Below are 15899 nucleotides of genomic sequence, written 5' to 3' on the forward strand. Positions count from 1 at the left end.
TCCACCCCATTTCAAGCACCGTGCAACCGTCACACCAATTTAGTCACCAATCTTTGTCCCTACCAGAAACATCATATTTCCAGATACCATCAGGAAAGTTGATTTTAAAATTTTAGGAAGAAATTAAACTGTTCCTAAAAATAATTGTTCTGTATGATACATTATATAATAGAGTATTCCAGAGTGAATATTCAAAATACTTGTAAGTCAGACTTTTTAATACATTCCATTTGGACTGCGTCTTCTGCAGTAAATGATGATCCCTAACATAAAAATTAACGAAAGAATACTTAGATAATTACTGGAATTTAGAGAACAGAGTAGGCTCCTTCGCATTCAAAGGCGGGTCAGGTAACTGAAAATATAACCGACACGTATCGGTTTTTTTTCAAAAATAAATTAAATTAAACAAATATTGGGGCTTGAAGGCCGAAGTAAAGAAAGTTGATATGAACAACTGCAAGCTCAACCCTGAATGTAATTTACAAAACCAATCCATCAGACAGTTTGGAATGCGTGTGTACATTAAAGAGAAATAGGGGGGAGGGGGGGGCAAATCTCCTTTGAATTAGACATATACAGAACGAATTTAACAGTATTACATTCTCTGGTCCTACACTTTTGGAATGATACAATAACGGAACATGGCACTCGAAAGAAAAGCAGAAGGCTCTCGTGTGATTTACATAAAATCACAAACAAGGGTATGCAAGTGTACATATATTTAATTAATTGAAGAGACCAAAATAATGCCTCCAGACAGCAATCCTCCAACTTCCGCATTAATGAGAGCAAGAATCAATTGAGGAGTAGGATGCAGTTCACTCTTGTTCAAATATAAGAATTAATTGAAATGATCTGTTGTCCTTGCATACAAAAGCCTCCTTGTGGGAACCGGAGGTGCCAATCCCGGGATATCCCTAATATCTTTGTTGCCGGGATGCACAATCTACAGAAGATAACAGTTAAAACAGAAGCACAGTGTAGGTGTTGTGCATAAATATGAAACATTCATTATGCACAACGGAAAATCTGTAGATGGCGCAATGAACATAACCATTTCTTTAATAGGCAATCACTAGTGCAGATCATCATGCAATATAAGTTCTCACCACGTTAGATTGTATAATGATATTCCAAATTAAGTTATTTCAAATGTTTCCTGTAAAAGGCTTCTTTCAAATAAATTGTCGGAGCATCTTAGTTCTTTAAAAACTGTACCATAATTTGACAGGAAAAAAATATCCAGTACAAATCCATAAAGTAATACATGAAAATGATACCTTTACGACAATAATGGCAATTACACCACAGACGATAAGGAACAGAAAAAGCATGATGCACTTGTCTGTAGCTACCTGAAATAGGGAAATACAAATTAGTTCCATGACAGTCTTGAAGGAAAGTAAACAGTGCATGGAAGAAATGAAATTGAAGCCAACCTGTCTACTAATCTCCTTAACAAGTTGGGAGGCCTTTTTAATTGAGAACTGAATTGAATCAAGTTCATTAACAATACGGCCCATTTGGTCAGTCTGCAGAATAATAAACAGAAAAGTGGTCAAAATTGTTATCTAGCACTTATTTATAGCATACTCAATGCAAATCAGACTTACTTGGCCTTTCAAGGTAGCAGCAGTTTGGGTGCCAACTTCAATTGTTTGATGTACAACCTACATTGAAGGAGTAAGAACAAAGGCCCAGCAGCAGCAATCCAGGTGTAAGTATGAAGAGACTCACCTGCTTAGATCTCTCAATAGCCTGGTCAGTTTCATCCATTGTCTTTGTCCCAGAATTGATTAGTTCTTGATTTGACATTTCTATAATAGAGGCAAAAGGCATTATTGCTAAGATAAATAGGACATTTACTAGTTACTTTACTACTTGCTACACAGAAATATAAATAAGCATGCCAAGGGTGTGCTTGGAAGAACTTATGTAGACTAGTTGTCTTATTATGACACAAGTATTTGTGTAGGTGTCGAGACTTGGAGAACGTATGAAAATATCTATGACAGTGTTGTCAAAAAAAGCAGTCATGCCATGGAGGATTTCCGTGGTGAATATTTTGCATGGCAGTGCTATGTTGTCTTGGGTGTCACAGAATGGCGGTTCGGAACGGCCATGGCACAAATCACAATCCCACAGTGCAAACATCTTCGCAAAGAAACCCAGGGACAGTGCGACCAGACCCAACCTGAGGCATTCAATCCCTAGTTTCTTTTCTCTTTTGGTTTCTATATTGGGTTATACACCCGGCCCAACCCAGTAGTCAACCCAATTGTATTTGTTTTTTTAGAAAAAAGGTTGGGTCATACAACCCGACTCAAACCCAAACACCCTACCCCACAACCTCCTTTGGTTCATGTACCCCCACAGCGCACCCAACATTGCCGTTACCTCCATCTGTGAGTTCTGTCACAGCCCGCAGCTATTAAAACAAGCTCTCCAAGATAGCTTATGAAAACCGCTTACAGCTATTAGCTCTTCATCTTAGGTACTTATTCGATAAACTCTTAATTGGTCATTTACTACAAGATAAGCTGTTTACCCAAATGCACACCCAACCCCAAGAAGGACACACCAATAAATATAAAAACTTGAAGTATGCCTTTGCAAAAATCAGTAATCACACAATGCACAATTTCTATATGGAAACTTATTACAACAGAAGCACAAATATACTGTGAAATCGATTTCATTAATATGGCAAAATTCTGACAACACCTCATTGCACCAATTACTAATTCCATCAAACACCTTACCAGATGCCATTCGAACGTTTTCATCTGCTGTAGGTTCGCTTGCTCCAGCTCCATTGTCAAAAAGTTCAAGTTTTTTATTTCCAATGGTGTTCATGTACCTGTCAATTATTGAAGTGATAACATAAATCCTCCTTTCAAAGCTCCAAAACCTTATTTAGCAGTAGAGTTAACAAAAAGGGAAACTGAATTTTGCTTTGTTCGTTCTGCTAATCTTTGCAGTAACATTTGTCATGAATTCATGATTTAGAAAATTGAATATGCCCATAAAGAAGCTTGGTCTTGACAATCTGATTTGTTCCATAACTTTGAAGAGAATCAATTTGAGTATGTTAAAGAAAGAAATGGAAAGATAAACTTACGTTTTTCGCAATGCCACATATGAGTTTAGCTCCTTGATCTGCAAGAAGAATGTACATTAGGAAACTTAAAGAGTTGGCTGTTTGTTTAAATGCACATGCAGTGTGTAACAAACATGCAAAATTCTCAGACACGAGCTACTTTCTGATAATCTGGGAATCACTTTATGTGTCTTGACAATAAGTGTTCTGGGTACTGACCATTGATTGTTTTTCATCATTCAGTTGCTTATTCACTTCTGGGGGGTTTCTCCCCTCTTCATCTTTAATTTTACGATCAAATTCCTTTATCAACCTGAAACCATTAATCACAGGGAATTTGACTTGTTTCAAAAATGAGGCATTGAAAAAAAGAAAATTAATTCTACCTGACAAATAAGAAGTCTGGAAAGCACATCAACAGCATGATAAACAACAAAAATAACCATCCATTTCTTTTCCATAAAATATTCACCCATGTTAAACATCATCAAATCCTGGGAAATTGGTATAAGATGTAAATTCCATTACAGATCTCTTGCTATTACGTTTAACAGTAACAAGCAAATTTTCCACCATGCCAACCTATGGGGAGAAGAAAAGGTGATATTTTGAATAGAGTGCATTTCCCTCCCATTCACAGTTTTATTATCTTGTTCAGAGAGATATAGTTTACACTGAGTGATAACAAGATTAAAAATATAAAAATGCATATCTACTAACCTTTTGGACTCCCTCATCTTGTCCGTGAGTTCTTCAAGCTGATTAGTTTGTCTATTGGCATCTTTAATCTTATCCAGCTTCTGGAAGCCATTTCTGGATGCAAAAGGTAAAGCTTGTCAACAATAAATAAACTAAGCAACACATTACAGATCATCCACATTATAAGACGTCCCCAACTGCTTAAACAATGGGATCTATTTACCAAAGATCATTAATCCCTGGTTCCTACGTTTCCTTCTCCATGAACTAACATTTGATAACTATAATCGTAGCACCAACTAAGGATACATTATCACAAGACTAAAGCAAAAGAAAAATACAACCAAACCACAAGTCACTTGTATAAAGATAAACAAAGGAAGGATAACGTAACTCCCAACAACTGGTTCAACCCATATTTTGAATGGGAGAGGGAAATCTAGGCCATCCAAGTCAGTAATATTCAGAGTTTCAAGAGATGAAAAATAAATCACTGTGACCGGAGAAAACATGTGTAGTGGTAAAAAAAACAAGCAACTCCTCCCTAGAGTCTCACTACCCGTTAAAGTCCAGAAGAAAACTCTTTTCTTCTGCATAAATAATACAAACGAATCCCCTCAATAGAAAAGTTAAACCACCACCAAACCTAGGGGCTAAACAACCCTAAGTCTAAAATCACATAAAATTACATTTCAGAGGATAATCAATCCCCGAATTTCAACAATCATAAAATCACAAATCACAACATCTACCACTACCAATATTATCATTTATCAAATTAATTCCTAAATCTCAACGAGTACGACAAAACACGTAATGATAGGAAGAGAGAATTAAGAGAGGGCATACGCGAGGGCACGAAAGTTGTCGCGAATTTCACCGTGGATCTGCTCCACCTGAGGACTCATCTGCAAATTGGAGGCCATAGCTGCCGGAGATTAAGTCTGCCCCCAGAATCCCGGCAAAAAAGCAAAAACCTAAAGTGGGAGAGAAACCCTAGGTGGTCGGTGAGAGAAGACGATTAGGACGATGATGCATAATAATTGTTGAGAAAGGAACGGAGAATGCAGAAGGAGAATGTGGAAGGTTTGGATTGGATGAAATTGAAAATTGAAGATTGAATGAATAGCGGTGGGAGAGAAAGAGAAAGAGAAAGAAAGAGCAGAACAACACACGAAAACAGAACACAACACAACACAACGAGGAAGTTCGACCTGTGTGCTGTACCATGAGATGGAACAAACAATGGAATTAGGAAAGGAACCGTTGTCAGATAATATTTTATTAATTATTAATTAATCAATTACTTATTTAATCTCATATTAATCCACCTTTTTTTATTTCTTATTTTTTTAGCGATGAAAATAATATAAACTTTTAAATTAAAATAGAATGGATGACAGCTTGGCACAACGGGGGAGAGTTTTGTTTTCATTCGTCTATCTTCTTTCATCACCCAATTTTTTTATTTGTCTTATCTTATTTAGATTAATTTATTTATCATTAGTGTGCTTAGAATGAAATTTTTAGGATAATTAAATTTTTATAAATAAATTAAAATATTATTTAAAAATAGTCTTAACTAATATTATTTCAAATAATTATAGTTGGTGAAAATGGCATCAAAATATCTTGTAGAATTTGATTGAAAAATAACATTACTAAGTAATATTTTTAAACTGTAAAACATTGTTTATTAAGATATATTTTTATATTTGATGTTAATAAAAATTTAAATTCAACAAAATTGGATTATTGCACCGTAACAAAATATTTTTAAAAAAAATTAACAGATTTTCTATCAAATACCTGTATTAAAGGAAAAAAAATACCAAATTGTAAATAAAATAAAACTGGTTTAAGTATAAGTTATTTAATGAAAAATATGTATTAACTTTTTAAAATTATTTTTAATTAATAATTTATAAAAAATATTTTTTAAGATAATAAATAAGTTGAAGTGGAATGTGCTGTTTGTGGGTCTCACTACTTTTACCTTAATCTTTCTCTTCTCATCTCTCATGGTCCCATCAACCATTTTTGCAAACCTTTCACTTCACTTTTAACTCTAATTTCAAACATTATCATCATCACCCATCAATTTTTGGGACATTTATTTTATTTTTAAATTTTTAATTCCTCTAATTAATTTCCTCTTTGTATCTAATTGCTCAGCTAATTTTTCCATTCTTTCTTTAAGAAGAGTTATAGAAGAATAAAGGAGCTAGTTAATCAGAAAATTATATAAACATCTTACTATTATATTATAGTGAGAAAAAAAATCCAACTACAAAAAGTTAATTAAAAATAGGTATAATTACCTTTTTATATTTACATTTAAAATCGATGTTCAATTTAATATAATATTTAGTAATTTAAAAAAATCAATTTATTTTTAATTTTTTTTAAAAAGGTTTAATTTAGTTTTTTGGATTAAGTTTCCACCCACTACGTTAAAAGTTACAATTAAATCCCCTAAAACTGCTTACGCATATTGAAAATGTTTAGCAGAGTTCACTTTAGCTTCATTTTATTAAATTACACTAGATGAAAAAAAAACGTAATTACACCTTAAAAATATAAAAAAATTAAACCTACTTTTATTAAATATAAGAAATTGATTCTGACATATAAAATCACATTCAAATTGAAAAAAAAAATTAGAAAGAAATATTGATTTAGTTACATTTGAACGTAAAATTAATTTTGAATGAATTGACTCTAAAGTCAACTAACAATTTCATAAACTATCACTGAACTCATCATGTTTAAAATAAATAATTTTAACACTATAACAATTTCTTTACTGTCATTACTAAGAAATCATAATTTCTCTCATAAGATTTTACAGTATATAATCTCGTGTTAATAAAAGTCCAATTTATTCAATGTTTTATCTATTATGGATTTCTATGATAACGTAATTTGAAGATAGGTAGATATTTACAATAGCTTTTATATTAAAAATATAAATTAAAATGGTGTGTGAAATTAATTTTAATCACTATAAGAAAACTATTCATAAATGTAGAACAAAAGTCAGCAAAAGTTTATAAAATTATAGATGTTAATTATAATTTTGAGGTAAACCATTGATAAATAATAAGATGTTAACCTGAATGAACATAAAAAAGTTCTTCAAGACTAACTTGAAACATGTTTGTTGCCTCTTTTCATACATCTTTCATATTTATATTTATATTGATGATGACCTATAAATTAGCAGTAACCATCACATTATAGTGACTTTTTCTTTATATATTTTTTTGTTGTATGAAGTTTTTTCACCTACATTATCAATCGGACATTTTTATGAAATTGTACAAAAGAGAAGATGGAAATTTAAAAAAAAAATAGAAGTTTTTTAAAAAAAATATGAAAAGGAAAAAAAATAATTGAGGAATAAATAAATGATATTTTTTAAAAAGACGAAGATAATATTTTTTTTCTTCCTAAGATAAAACTGACACTAGTGAAAAAGAACTTTTTATGACAGTTTTACAATATTTTTTATGACGGTTTTGATGGTAACATAAAATCAAGCGATATAAAAATTCAACACTTTCTATATCGGTTGAAAGACTAACATAGTAAGTTGACTTACTATGACTGTTGTATGTAAACCGTCATAAAATGTGTAAAATATTTGTCATGACAACACTTGTTATGACTGATATTTCTAGAATTGTCATAAAAATATTATTTACTATCATAGTAAGTGATTTTTTATGAAAAATATTACTACTACCCTTTATAGTAAATCAGACTTTTTATGTCATATATTACACTAACTGTCATAATAAGTTTATTTAAAAAAAAAACGTTTGCTTTATCATTTTTTTGCATTCATTAATAACAATTACCTGCATATTAATGTTATCCAGACCATTGTATACAATTTCCAAATAAACTCATTCATTGATCAATTTTTCCTCATTCATTAATAACAATCACCTGCGTATCAATGTTATCCATACAATTGCATATAATTCATAGACAAACTCATTCATTGATCAATTTTCCCTCATTCATTAATAACAATCACCTACATATCAATGTTATCTACAATTGCATACAATTTACAGACAAACTCATTCATTATCAAATTTCCCCCATTCATTAATAACAATCACATGTATATCAATGTAATTTAGACAATTGCATACAATTTCCAGACAAACTCATTCATTGATCAATTTTACTCAATTCATTAATAACAATCACTTGCATATCAATGTTATCCATACAATTGCATACAATTTATTGACAAACCCATTCATGGACCAATTTTACTTCATTCATTAATAACTATCACCTGCATATCAATGTTATCAAGACAATTGCATACAATTGCCATACACACTCATTCATTGATATTCAATAAACATTGTGCAAAAAAGATAAATATAACATTCATTGTATATTTAAATAAACTAACAAAATTTACATCTTATCATAAACGTTTAAAAAGAATGAAACACAATGCATTCTAATGTATGGAGATGGGTTGTTGAATAACTACAAAAAAATTGACTTAATCAATAAAAAGTGAAATTCAAAATTAAATAATTAAGGTATTTGAGTAAATATTTTATTACCTCTCTTCATGAGTCAGTAATGTTTGCGGATATGATTGTCTACATGTGTTTCATTACATAATATCCAAACTTATAGCTTCTCGATTGATGTGAACACTGCAAATTAAAATACTAACATAAGATATATTTTATATCATAAATAAATAGTGGTGAGACAAATAAGTTACATTAGCTGCAATTAATTGTATATTCTTTCTAGCTACATGTGCAAGTCCTTACAATCTCGAATGAGCCTCTAGAGTCCTATAAAAAGTAGACATTCTTTAATTTATATTAATTATTAAGATAGGAAATATAATACAATAAAAAAAACTTACGCGTCTAATAAATGTTTGATGGCCAAAGTGTTAGTTTTCTTATGCACTGTCAATGACCCCTACAAGTTATAATAATATTAATAATAAATAAGTTCTAAATTAATTAACTGTAGTTTAAAATTTTATACTTACTCATGCAAGTAAGGTGCTAAATACACTTCTTTGCCTAAATTTAGAAATGTCCCTATTAAGTATGTTTGCACTTCACTCACTTTATTTCCTACACTATAAATGGCAACCGGGTCAAAAAATCCATAAAGATAAGCATTCTTCTTCTCAATGCATAGGTTATGTAAATAACTTGGACATTGAAAAAATAATGTTAGAGTAAAATATGAATGTATTAAACTATTTTAAAAGTTAATGAAATTATACTTACAACAACCAAAGTTGTAGAACCGATATAGATAGTTGATTAGTACCAGTAACAATCTCACAAATATTCTTATGATATATATATATATATATATATATATATATATATATAATGATGTTATTGGCCCTGCCTACAACATCAAGAGGCATATCTAATTGGAAAATTTGTTTTCCCATTGTCACTACCACAACACCAAGTTGTTGGAGATAAAACATTTGTGGTTCTAAAGGGTTGACAACTTTTGAATTTTTAGACTCATCCTAAATTTAAATAAAATTAGTATATAAATATAACTCGTGTGAAGATATTAAAAAGGATAAAAACATCTCTTACTACAATCGGCCAATCTAGTTGACCAAATGATAAAACTTCTTGGGGTCTGTCCTACTATTTGAACCTCCTCAATGGGCATATGAACTCTACTACAAGAATCTCGAACATTTATAACCACCACTCGTATCATATCATCCTTAATCGTCTGGTGGTGAATGGTCAATCCTAACTTAAAGATTTTACCTAAGACCACATAAATATATGAGAATAAACAAAGTCTACACCAAAAAATATAATTGGAATAAAATTTACCTAAGGCCACCAAATGTTGGGGAGGATCATTAACGTACAATTTGCAGTCAACATGGATATCAACACCACCATCCTCTGTTTCTTCAACAATAGGACAACTTCTCTTTGTGCTAATAAGAATAGGGGAAACCTTAGGAGGTGAAGGTGTAGGAGGCTGAATGGACACTCCCATGGATACTAACTCTGCTTACATTTTCGAAAACAACTCATCCCTCAACTCATCTTTGAGAAGTTTTTTGTCGACCTCACTAAGTTGTGATAAAGTAACATGTTGAGCTGGAGTACCAAAGAATTACATAATGCCTATCCCTCATCCAATACCACGAACACATCCCAGATGCTCTGGACAATCAATGACAACCGCTAATATGTATTCATGTCCTTGCGTAATGAATGTTCCCTAAGAATTTTGCTCCACCGAGTCATCCTACAAAACAAACATTTCTTCCTTGAATTAATTGTAATATTTATGAGGTGAGTTAGGTTTCTTACTTTCATTTCATTAATTTAAAATGAGTTTTACATAATAAAAATCAAGTTAACAAGTATTTCTTAAAAAAAATCATTTTTTCTATTGTTATCTGTAATATTTTTATTTTGTTTAAAATATATTAAAATAATAAAAAAGAGTATCACTGTTTCAAATTGAATTTCTTCTCATATAGTATTATTCACATGATTTTTATTTTATATAAAATCATAGGAAACAAACAATTAACAAATAAAAAAATATCCTCAGTGTTTATATATGATCCTTTTATTTATTTATTTTTTACAGATATTAATAAAACGTAAAAGATTAACATATATTTAAATGATATACTTTTATAGTTATATGTAGATTTATTTTATAAAAAAATTAATGTTTGGTTTTAATTTTATTTTGGTCTCTCCAATTTAAAAATAAGCTGTTTATAAATTACTTTGATGACAAAAATAATATATTTTAAAATTATAAAAATAAAATATTTTTCAACTAGGTAACATAAATGGAATGGTGGCAGGATAAAAGATCACTGTTTATAATAAAATATATCTCGTTACTTACTAAATTATAAATGTAATAAATAAATAATACATTTATAATAGAATAAGATTATAAGATTGTTCTTATATGAAGTTACTATCATTATGACACAATGTATCACTCCTTCCTTCATAATATCAATCAACCTGTTATTAAATGAATGATTAATTATTAAGTATAGTATCCTAATAAATAATATAGTACATGGTTGTATCACAAGAACATATGTTATATTACCGTACTAATATATATATATATATATATTTAAAAACTATGAATATATAAATTTATAATAAATTAAAATATTATAATATAAATTTACAGTTCATTTTAATAAATATAAATACACATATATAAATCCTAATACATTATGTATTAATAATAAAGTGTGCCATTGAAAGAATGTGGATAAATTTGTGAAACATGCAACATGTTTTCTATTTTAATAAACACTTATACATTAGTATAATATTTAATTTTTAATATTAAACATAATTATATATAAATGATAAAAATAAAATATGTGATACACATATTCTTTGAAAAAAAAAATAAAGAAGCAAAAAATAAACTTATTTTTTCATTGAGATAAAATAGTTCCAATCTTATTAATTTTACATTTAATTTTTAAAAATTATGACTTAACGTAAGTTAAGTTGACTTTAAGTAATAAAACAATATTTACTTAAAAAAAAAACTGAAATATCCTATTGATACTAATGTTAAAACCCAATATAAATTTTAGAAGCGAATAATCTATATTCTTATAGTGAATACAGAATTAAATGAAACATTTGGTTAGAAATATTTGTTAGTGAGGGCTTAGTTTTTCTTTTTTTTCTTATTTATATACAAAAATTTAATAATGTTTTGCCATGTTCTTTTCCCTTCTGTTTGGGTAAATGAATATTGAAAAAAAAATGGAATAGCTCCACAATGAAGGCAAAAGTCTTGTAATATTTATATTTAGATGTTATTAGGACAGTTAAAATAAATAAACTTTATCATACATTCTTTTCATTATTGCAAAAGGCATAGTTTGTTATTATTGTTTTATTATTATTATTATTATTATTATTATTATTATTATATTCAGAGATAGGGTGACGTCAAATGTTTAAATTTTTTACTAAATTATTATAAATGATTAATAAATGAGAATTATCTACATGAAATGGTATAATGTCAAGAAACATAAACATCTATAAAGCTTAATGGCTTCTTTTACCATCTACAAATGTTTTCATTTCTTTTTAACTTATATTTACATATATATATATATATATTTGTATATACATACATATTTCACAATAAAAAAAAATTATTACATGATTGAAGTTAAGTAATTAATATGATTTAAATTGATAAATCACATTAAAGTTGTGATCTATATTATATACATTTACATTGTTTATGTGAAGTTTTAGTTGACACCGTGTACAAATTTATAGGTTTTTTAATTATATAAGTTCATATGCCTTTCTAATTATATACCATGCATATCAATCTCTTAAAAATAAGAAAAATAATTTCTGAATTTTGATTTTATAGATGGTGGGATGTGAGACTTGTCCTTCACAAGTAATTTCTGAATTTTGATTTTGTAGATGGTGGTTTATTGATTATTGAATTTTGTGGTACTAATGTTTTTATGTTTTTAGGTTAGAGATTGGTACTTGGATTCTTTCCAGAGACCTTAGATCTTCCTTTGAGATCAATGATACGGATGATGAGAAAGAAAACACTGAAATGATTAAGGTTGTGAATGTGAGACAGAACACTGTGATTCTTACAATGGCTTCAAGATTGTTTCTGAGAATCCTAATGAGATCGTGAGTTTCTTGATCACGATCCTAATGAGATGGTAATCGATTAGTTCCGACAATGCACTCCCTAACCTTATGCGAGACAAATTATTAATGTATCTGTTCCTGCACAATTTGTGTATTTAAATCTTCATATTTTTCATTTGAATGGAAGTTGCTCCTCCAATTAGAATAATAACAGCTTACAGGGGGAATGGACTTACATTTGCTGATTGTTAAAATGATTATATCAACGGTGCAAACAGAAGCAACCAAGTGTCTATGAGACCTTAAAATTGGTATTAGTTTTTAAAACAATCACTATTTAATATTCAAACTAAGATGTTGGGTGTGCCTGGCTCATTATTTAATATTCAAACTAAGATGTTGGGTGTGCCTGGCTCATGTAGCAGTGCAAGACATGAGCGACACCTGAGATTCCCAGTAGCAAGCCACTGTTGTGAAATCTCCCCTTCAAAAGATTAATTTAATATCGTGTGGGCCAATAGCCCACATATCAGATATTAAACTGATAAGAACAGATACTACACTTGATCTTAGCCAAAAGGCCGAGAAAGGTATGAGTGTTAAATTCTAGTAAAGCTCATTTTATAATACGTTATACAGTGATTCATATATCATCTTAGCAATGTGGGACTAGTTCATTGCAGTTTCACTCTACGCACATCAGATATCTCCTGTATTTATTATATCATTAATTACCGGTATTCTCCTCAATATTCCAACATATGCAGTGATGATAAGTTAAAATTAGATGGTAGAAGTGCGTGCATAATCTAAGAATGAGGGTCATAAGAGACTATCACAACTTGCAGAGAGAAGTTCACTTTTGTTCCTGGAGAAATAGGAGGCATCCATATACCAGTGGAATAATGCTGATTTTGCATGCTACAAAGTATGCAATTAACAGGGGAAAAAAATCAAACAATGAACTTGAGTATTTGTTAATTATGAAGCACGAATACGATCCAACATCATAGTTTTCGTGGTTTGAAATACATATATGAACCTTACACAACTATTAAGCTGATGATTAGATACATGGACAAAATTAAGCATTCTCCTTGGGCGACGATCATGAGTTATTCAAAGGCATGATTAAAAAAACTACTATAATAAATTCAAACTAAACCTTATATATCTGATTAGAGAATCTTTTACAGAACTCTTCAATTAATGGTGAGATTACTGCTTCGGAGCACTCTTTATTCTCATTTAGGCCTCTACATAGTTTAAATTTGAGGAGACAAGAACCAACCAAGGAAACTGCTTGCTACTGATATGGAAGAGACATATGATCCAGTATGACAGTTTTATTTAGTAGAAGTACAAAACATACACACACATGTATATATTAAGCATACTGCTTGCTTTCGGATTCAAATGAGATGTACAGGATTTATACATTTTAAGAAAAAAAAAGAAAAAAAATTGGTAACTGGTCACTGTTGTAGTTACCAATAGTCTTTACATGAACACTCTCCATTACTAAAATGGTGGAAACGATTTCTATCCCTTATTATTATATCACAATCATAAACCCTAGAGATCAGTTTACTTGCTTGGTGACAATCTTTACAAACCCTAAGATTCTTGGTGACACGTAGGGTCTCCCCTCGTTTAGTCTTCAACAAACCATAAGCAATTGCAAGTTTTTCACTGTGGTAGAACAGAGGATCCTCCCTTTCCTCCTCGACAAGATCATGCAACATACCATCTGTGTCAGGAACATAACCAACAACCCTGATTGCTTCTAACATCTCACCAACCTTAGCATATAAAGCATCAGCCAGAGGATGATCTCTCCCCCCTGCAACAAATTCATTCACCTCTCCCTCCATTTCAATCATGGAAAATCCCGGTTCCTTCTTTACTCCTCTGTCGTTCATCAATTTCCTCACACCAGCAACTTGTTCCCATTTTCCACAACTAGCATAGATATTACCTAGTATCACATAACGCCCACTATTTCCAGGATCTAGTTCAATCAGTCTCTTGCCTACCTCCTCCCCCAACTCCAAATTCCCATGAATTCTACATGCTCCAAGAAGGGCACCTAACACAGCAGCATCAGGGCTCATAGGCATTTCATCTATGACCTTTTTTGCCTCCTCTAACCTTCCAGCTCTAGCAAGCAAATCAACCATGCAACCGTAATGCTCCTTGGTGGGTTGAATGCCATGAACGTCAATCATGTAACAAAAGTAATAAAACCCTTCCTCAATCAAACCCGAATGAGCACAAGCAGTAAGAACATTCACAAAAGTGATGTCATCAGGCACAACCGTTCCTTCTTCTTCCATCTTCCTAAAAATCCTAATAGCATCCTCTCCTTTGCCATGCATTGCAAACCCCCCAATCATGCAATTCCAAGAAGAAACTCCTTTCACTTCCAACTCACAAAACACTCGAAACGCCTTGTCCAAACAACCACACTTGCAATACATGTCAACAAGGGTTGTGCCAAGCTTTGAATCCAACAGAATCCCACTCCTCTCAACACATCCATGTATCCATTTCCCTTGCTCTAAGGCCCCCACTCCCGTGCAAGCAGAGAGCATAGTAGCAGCCACAAACCTATCCACCTCCACCTCCTCCACCCTCATCCTCCGAAACAAATCAAACGCCTCACGGAACCTGTTGCTCTTGACAAAACACGCAATCATGGCGTTCCAAGAAACACCATTCTTGGAAGGCATGAGTTCAAAAACACGAAAAGCCTCGTCCACGAGTCCCCAGTAGGAGTACCCAGAAACAAGGGTTGTCCAAGACACCACATTTGGATGAGGCATGGTGTAAAACACCCTCCTAGCATCATCCAAGGACCCAAAAGCGAAATACACATGGATCAAGTTGTTAAGAGCGAAGGTATCTGCTCCAAACCCGAATTTAAGAACGTGTGCATGGAGCTGCTTAACTTGTTGTTGGAGTTTGCAAGTCCTTATGAGAGAGGGGAAGGTGAAAGAGTTGGGTGTGATGGAACGTTGCAGCATGTGGGAGTAGAAGGGGAGGGAGAGGGAAGGGTTGTGGGAAATGAAGAAGGCTTTGAAGAGAGTGTTGTAGAGGAAGGTGTCAGGGTTGGGAAGAGTGGTGAAGAGTTTGAGGGCGTAGTTGATGTCGCCGTGGTTGGAGAGGGAGCAGAAGCTGAGGATGCCAGACATCGCGTGGTTGTCGGTAGAGAGTCCCAAACGGAGGAGGAGGGAATGATGCTGCTTCGCTTCCTCCATGCTTGAACATGGCCATGGTGGAGCAACCAAACAACTACTCATTTCAGCTCACAACACTGCACACATTATCTCTTCTTCTTTTAATTTTTATATAATATATATAAATAGAAAAAATTCAGTGAAGCTACTACACTTATGACT

At 31.6% G+C, this 15899-nt stretch overlaps 2 protein-coding genes and 1 non-coding gene across 3 annotated transcripts; all 3 read right to left on the reverse strand.

Annotated features, from left to right (window-relative positions):
• Window positions 1-435: 435 nt before the first annotated feature.
• Window positions 436-5088, reverse strand: LOC137807076 (novel plant SNARE 13). The gene is made up of 10 exons (XM_068607524.1): window positions 4652-5088; window positions 3824-3916; window positions 3323-3416; window positions 3125-3162; window positions 2766-2863; window positions 1741-1820; window positions 1617-1673; window positions 1443-1535; window positions 1284-1358; window positions 436-949 (listed from the first exon to the last, which is right to left on the reverse strand). The coding sequence occupies exons 1-10, from the start codon at window positions 4726-4728 to the stop codon at window positions 845-847; spliced, it is 810 nt and encodes a 269-aa protein (XP_068463625.1). The 5' UTR covers window positions 4729-5088; the 3' UTR covers window positions 436-844.
• A 7808-nt stretch (window positions 5089-12896) lies between these two features.
• On the reverse strand, window positions 12897-13092 carry LOC137808855 (U2 spliceosomal RNA). The gene has a single exon (XR_011080754.1). It is a non-coding gene; the product is annotated as a U2 spliceosomal RNA (small nuclear RNA).
• A 734-nt stretch (window positions 13093-13826) lies between these two features.
• LOC137807077 (pentatricopeptide repeat-containing protein At5g66520-like) lies at window positions 13827-15828 on the reverse strand. The gene has a single exon (XM_068607525.1). It carries the CDS (start codon window positions 15798-15800, stop codon window positions 13986-13988), a length of 1815 nt encoding a protein of 604 aa, XP_068463626.1. The 5' UTR covers window positions 15801-15828; the 3' UTR covers window positions 13827-13985.
• Window positions 15829-15899: the final 71 nt, after the last annotated feature.

The sequence above is a fragment of the Phaseolus vulgaris genome, chromosome 3 (genome assembly GCF_000499845.2).
Source record: "Phaseolus vulgaris cultivar G19833 chromosome 3, P. vulgaris v2.0, whole genome shotgun sequence".
Lineage (NCBI taxonomy): Eukaryota > Viridiplantae > Streptophyta > Magnoliopsida > Fabales > Fabaceae > Phaseolus > Phaseolus vulgaris.

Excerpts from the sequence above, each read along its gene's own strand:
- LOC137807076 (XM_068607524.1), bottom strand. The coding sequence starts at position 4,728 with ATGGCCTCCAATTTGCAGATGAGTCCTCAGGTGGAGCAGATCCACGGT. Across the intron at positions 3,163-3,322 it reads ATGATGAAAAACAATCAATG|ATCAAGGAGCTAAACTCATA; the intron begins GTCAGTACCCAG and ends TTCTTCTTGCAG. Across the intron at positions 1,536-1,616 it reads CTGCTACCTTGAAAGGCCAA|ACTGACCAAATGGGCCGTAT; the intron begins GTAAGTCTGATT and ends ATTATTCTGCAG.
- LOC137807077 (XM_068607525.1), bottom strand. The coding sequence starts at position 15,800 with ATGAGTAGTTGTTTGGTTGCTCCACCATGGCCATGTTCAAGCATGGAG.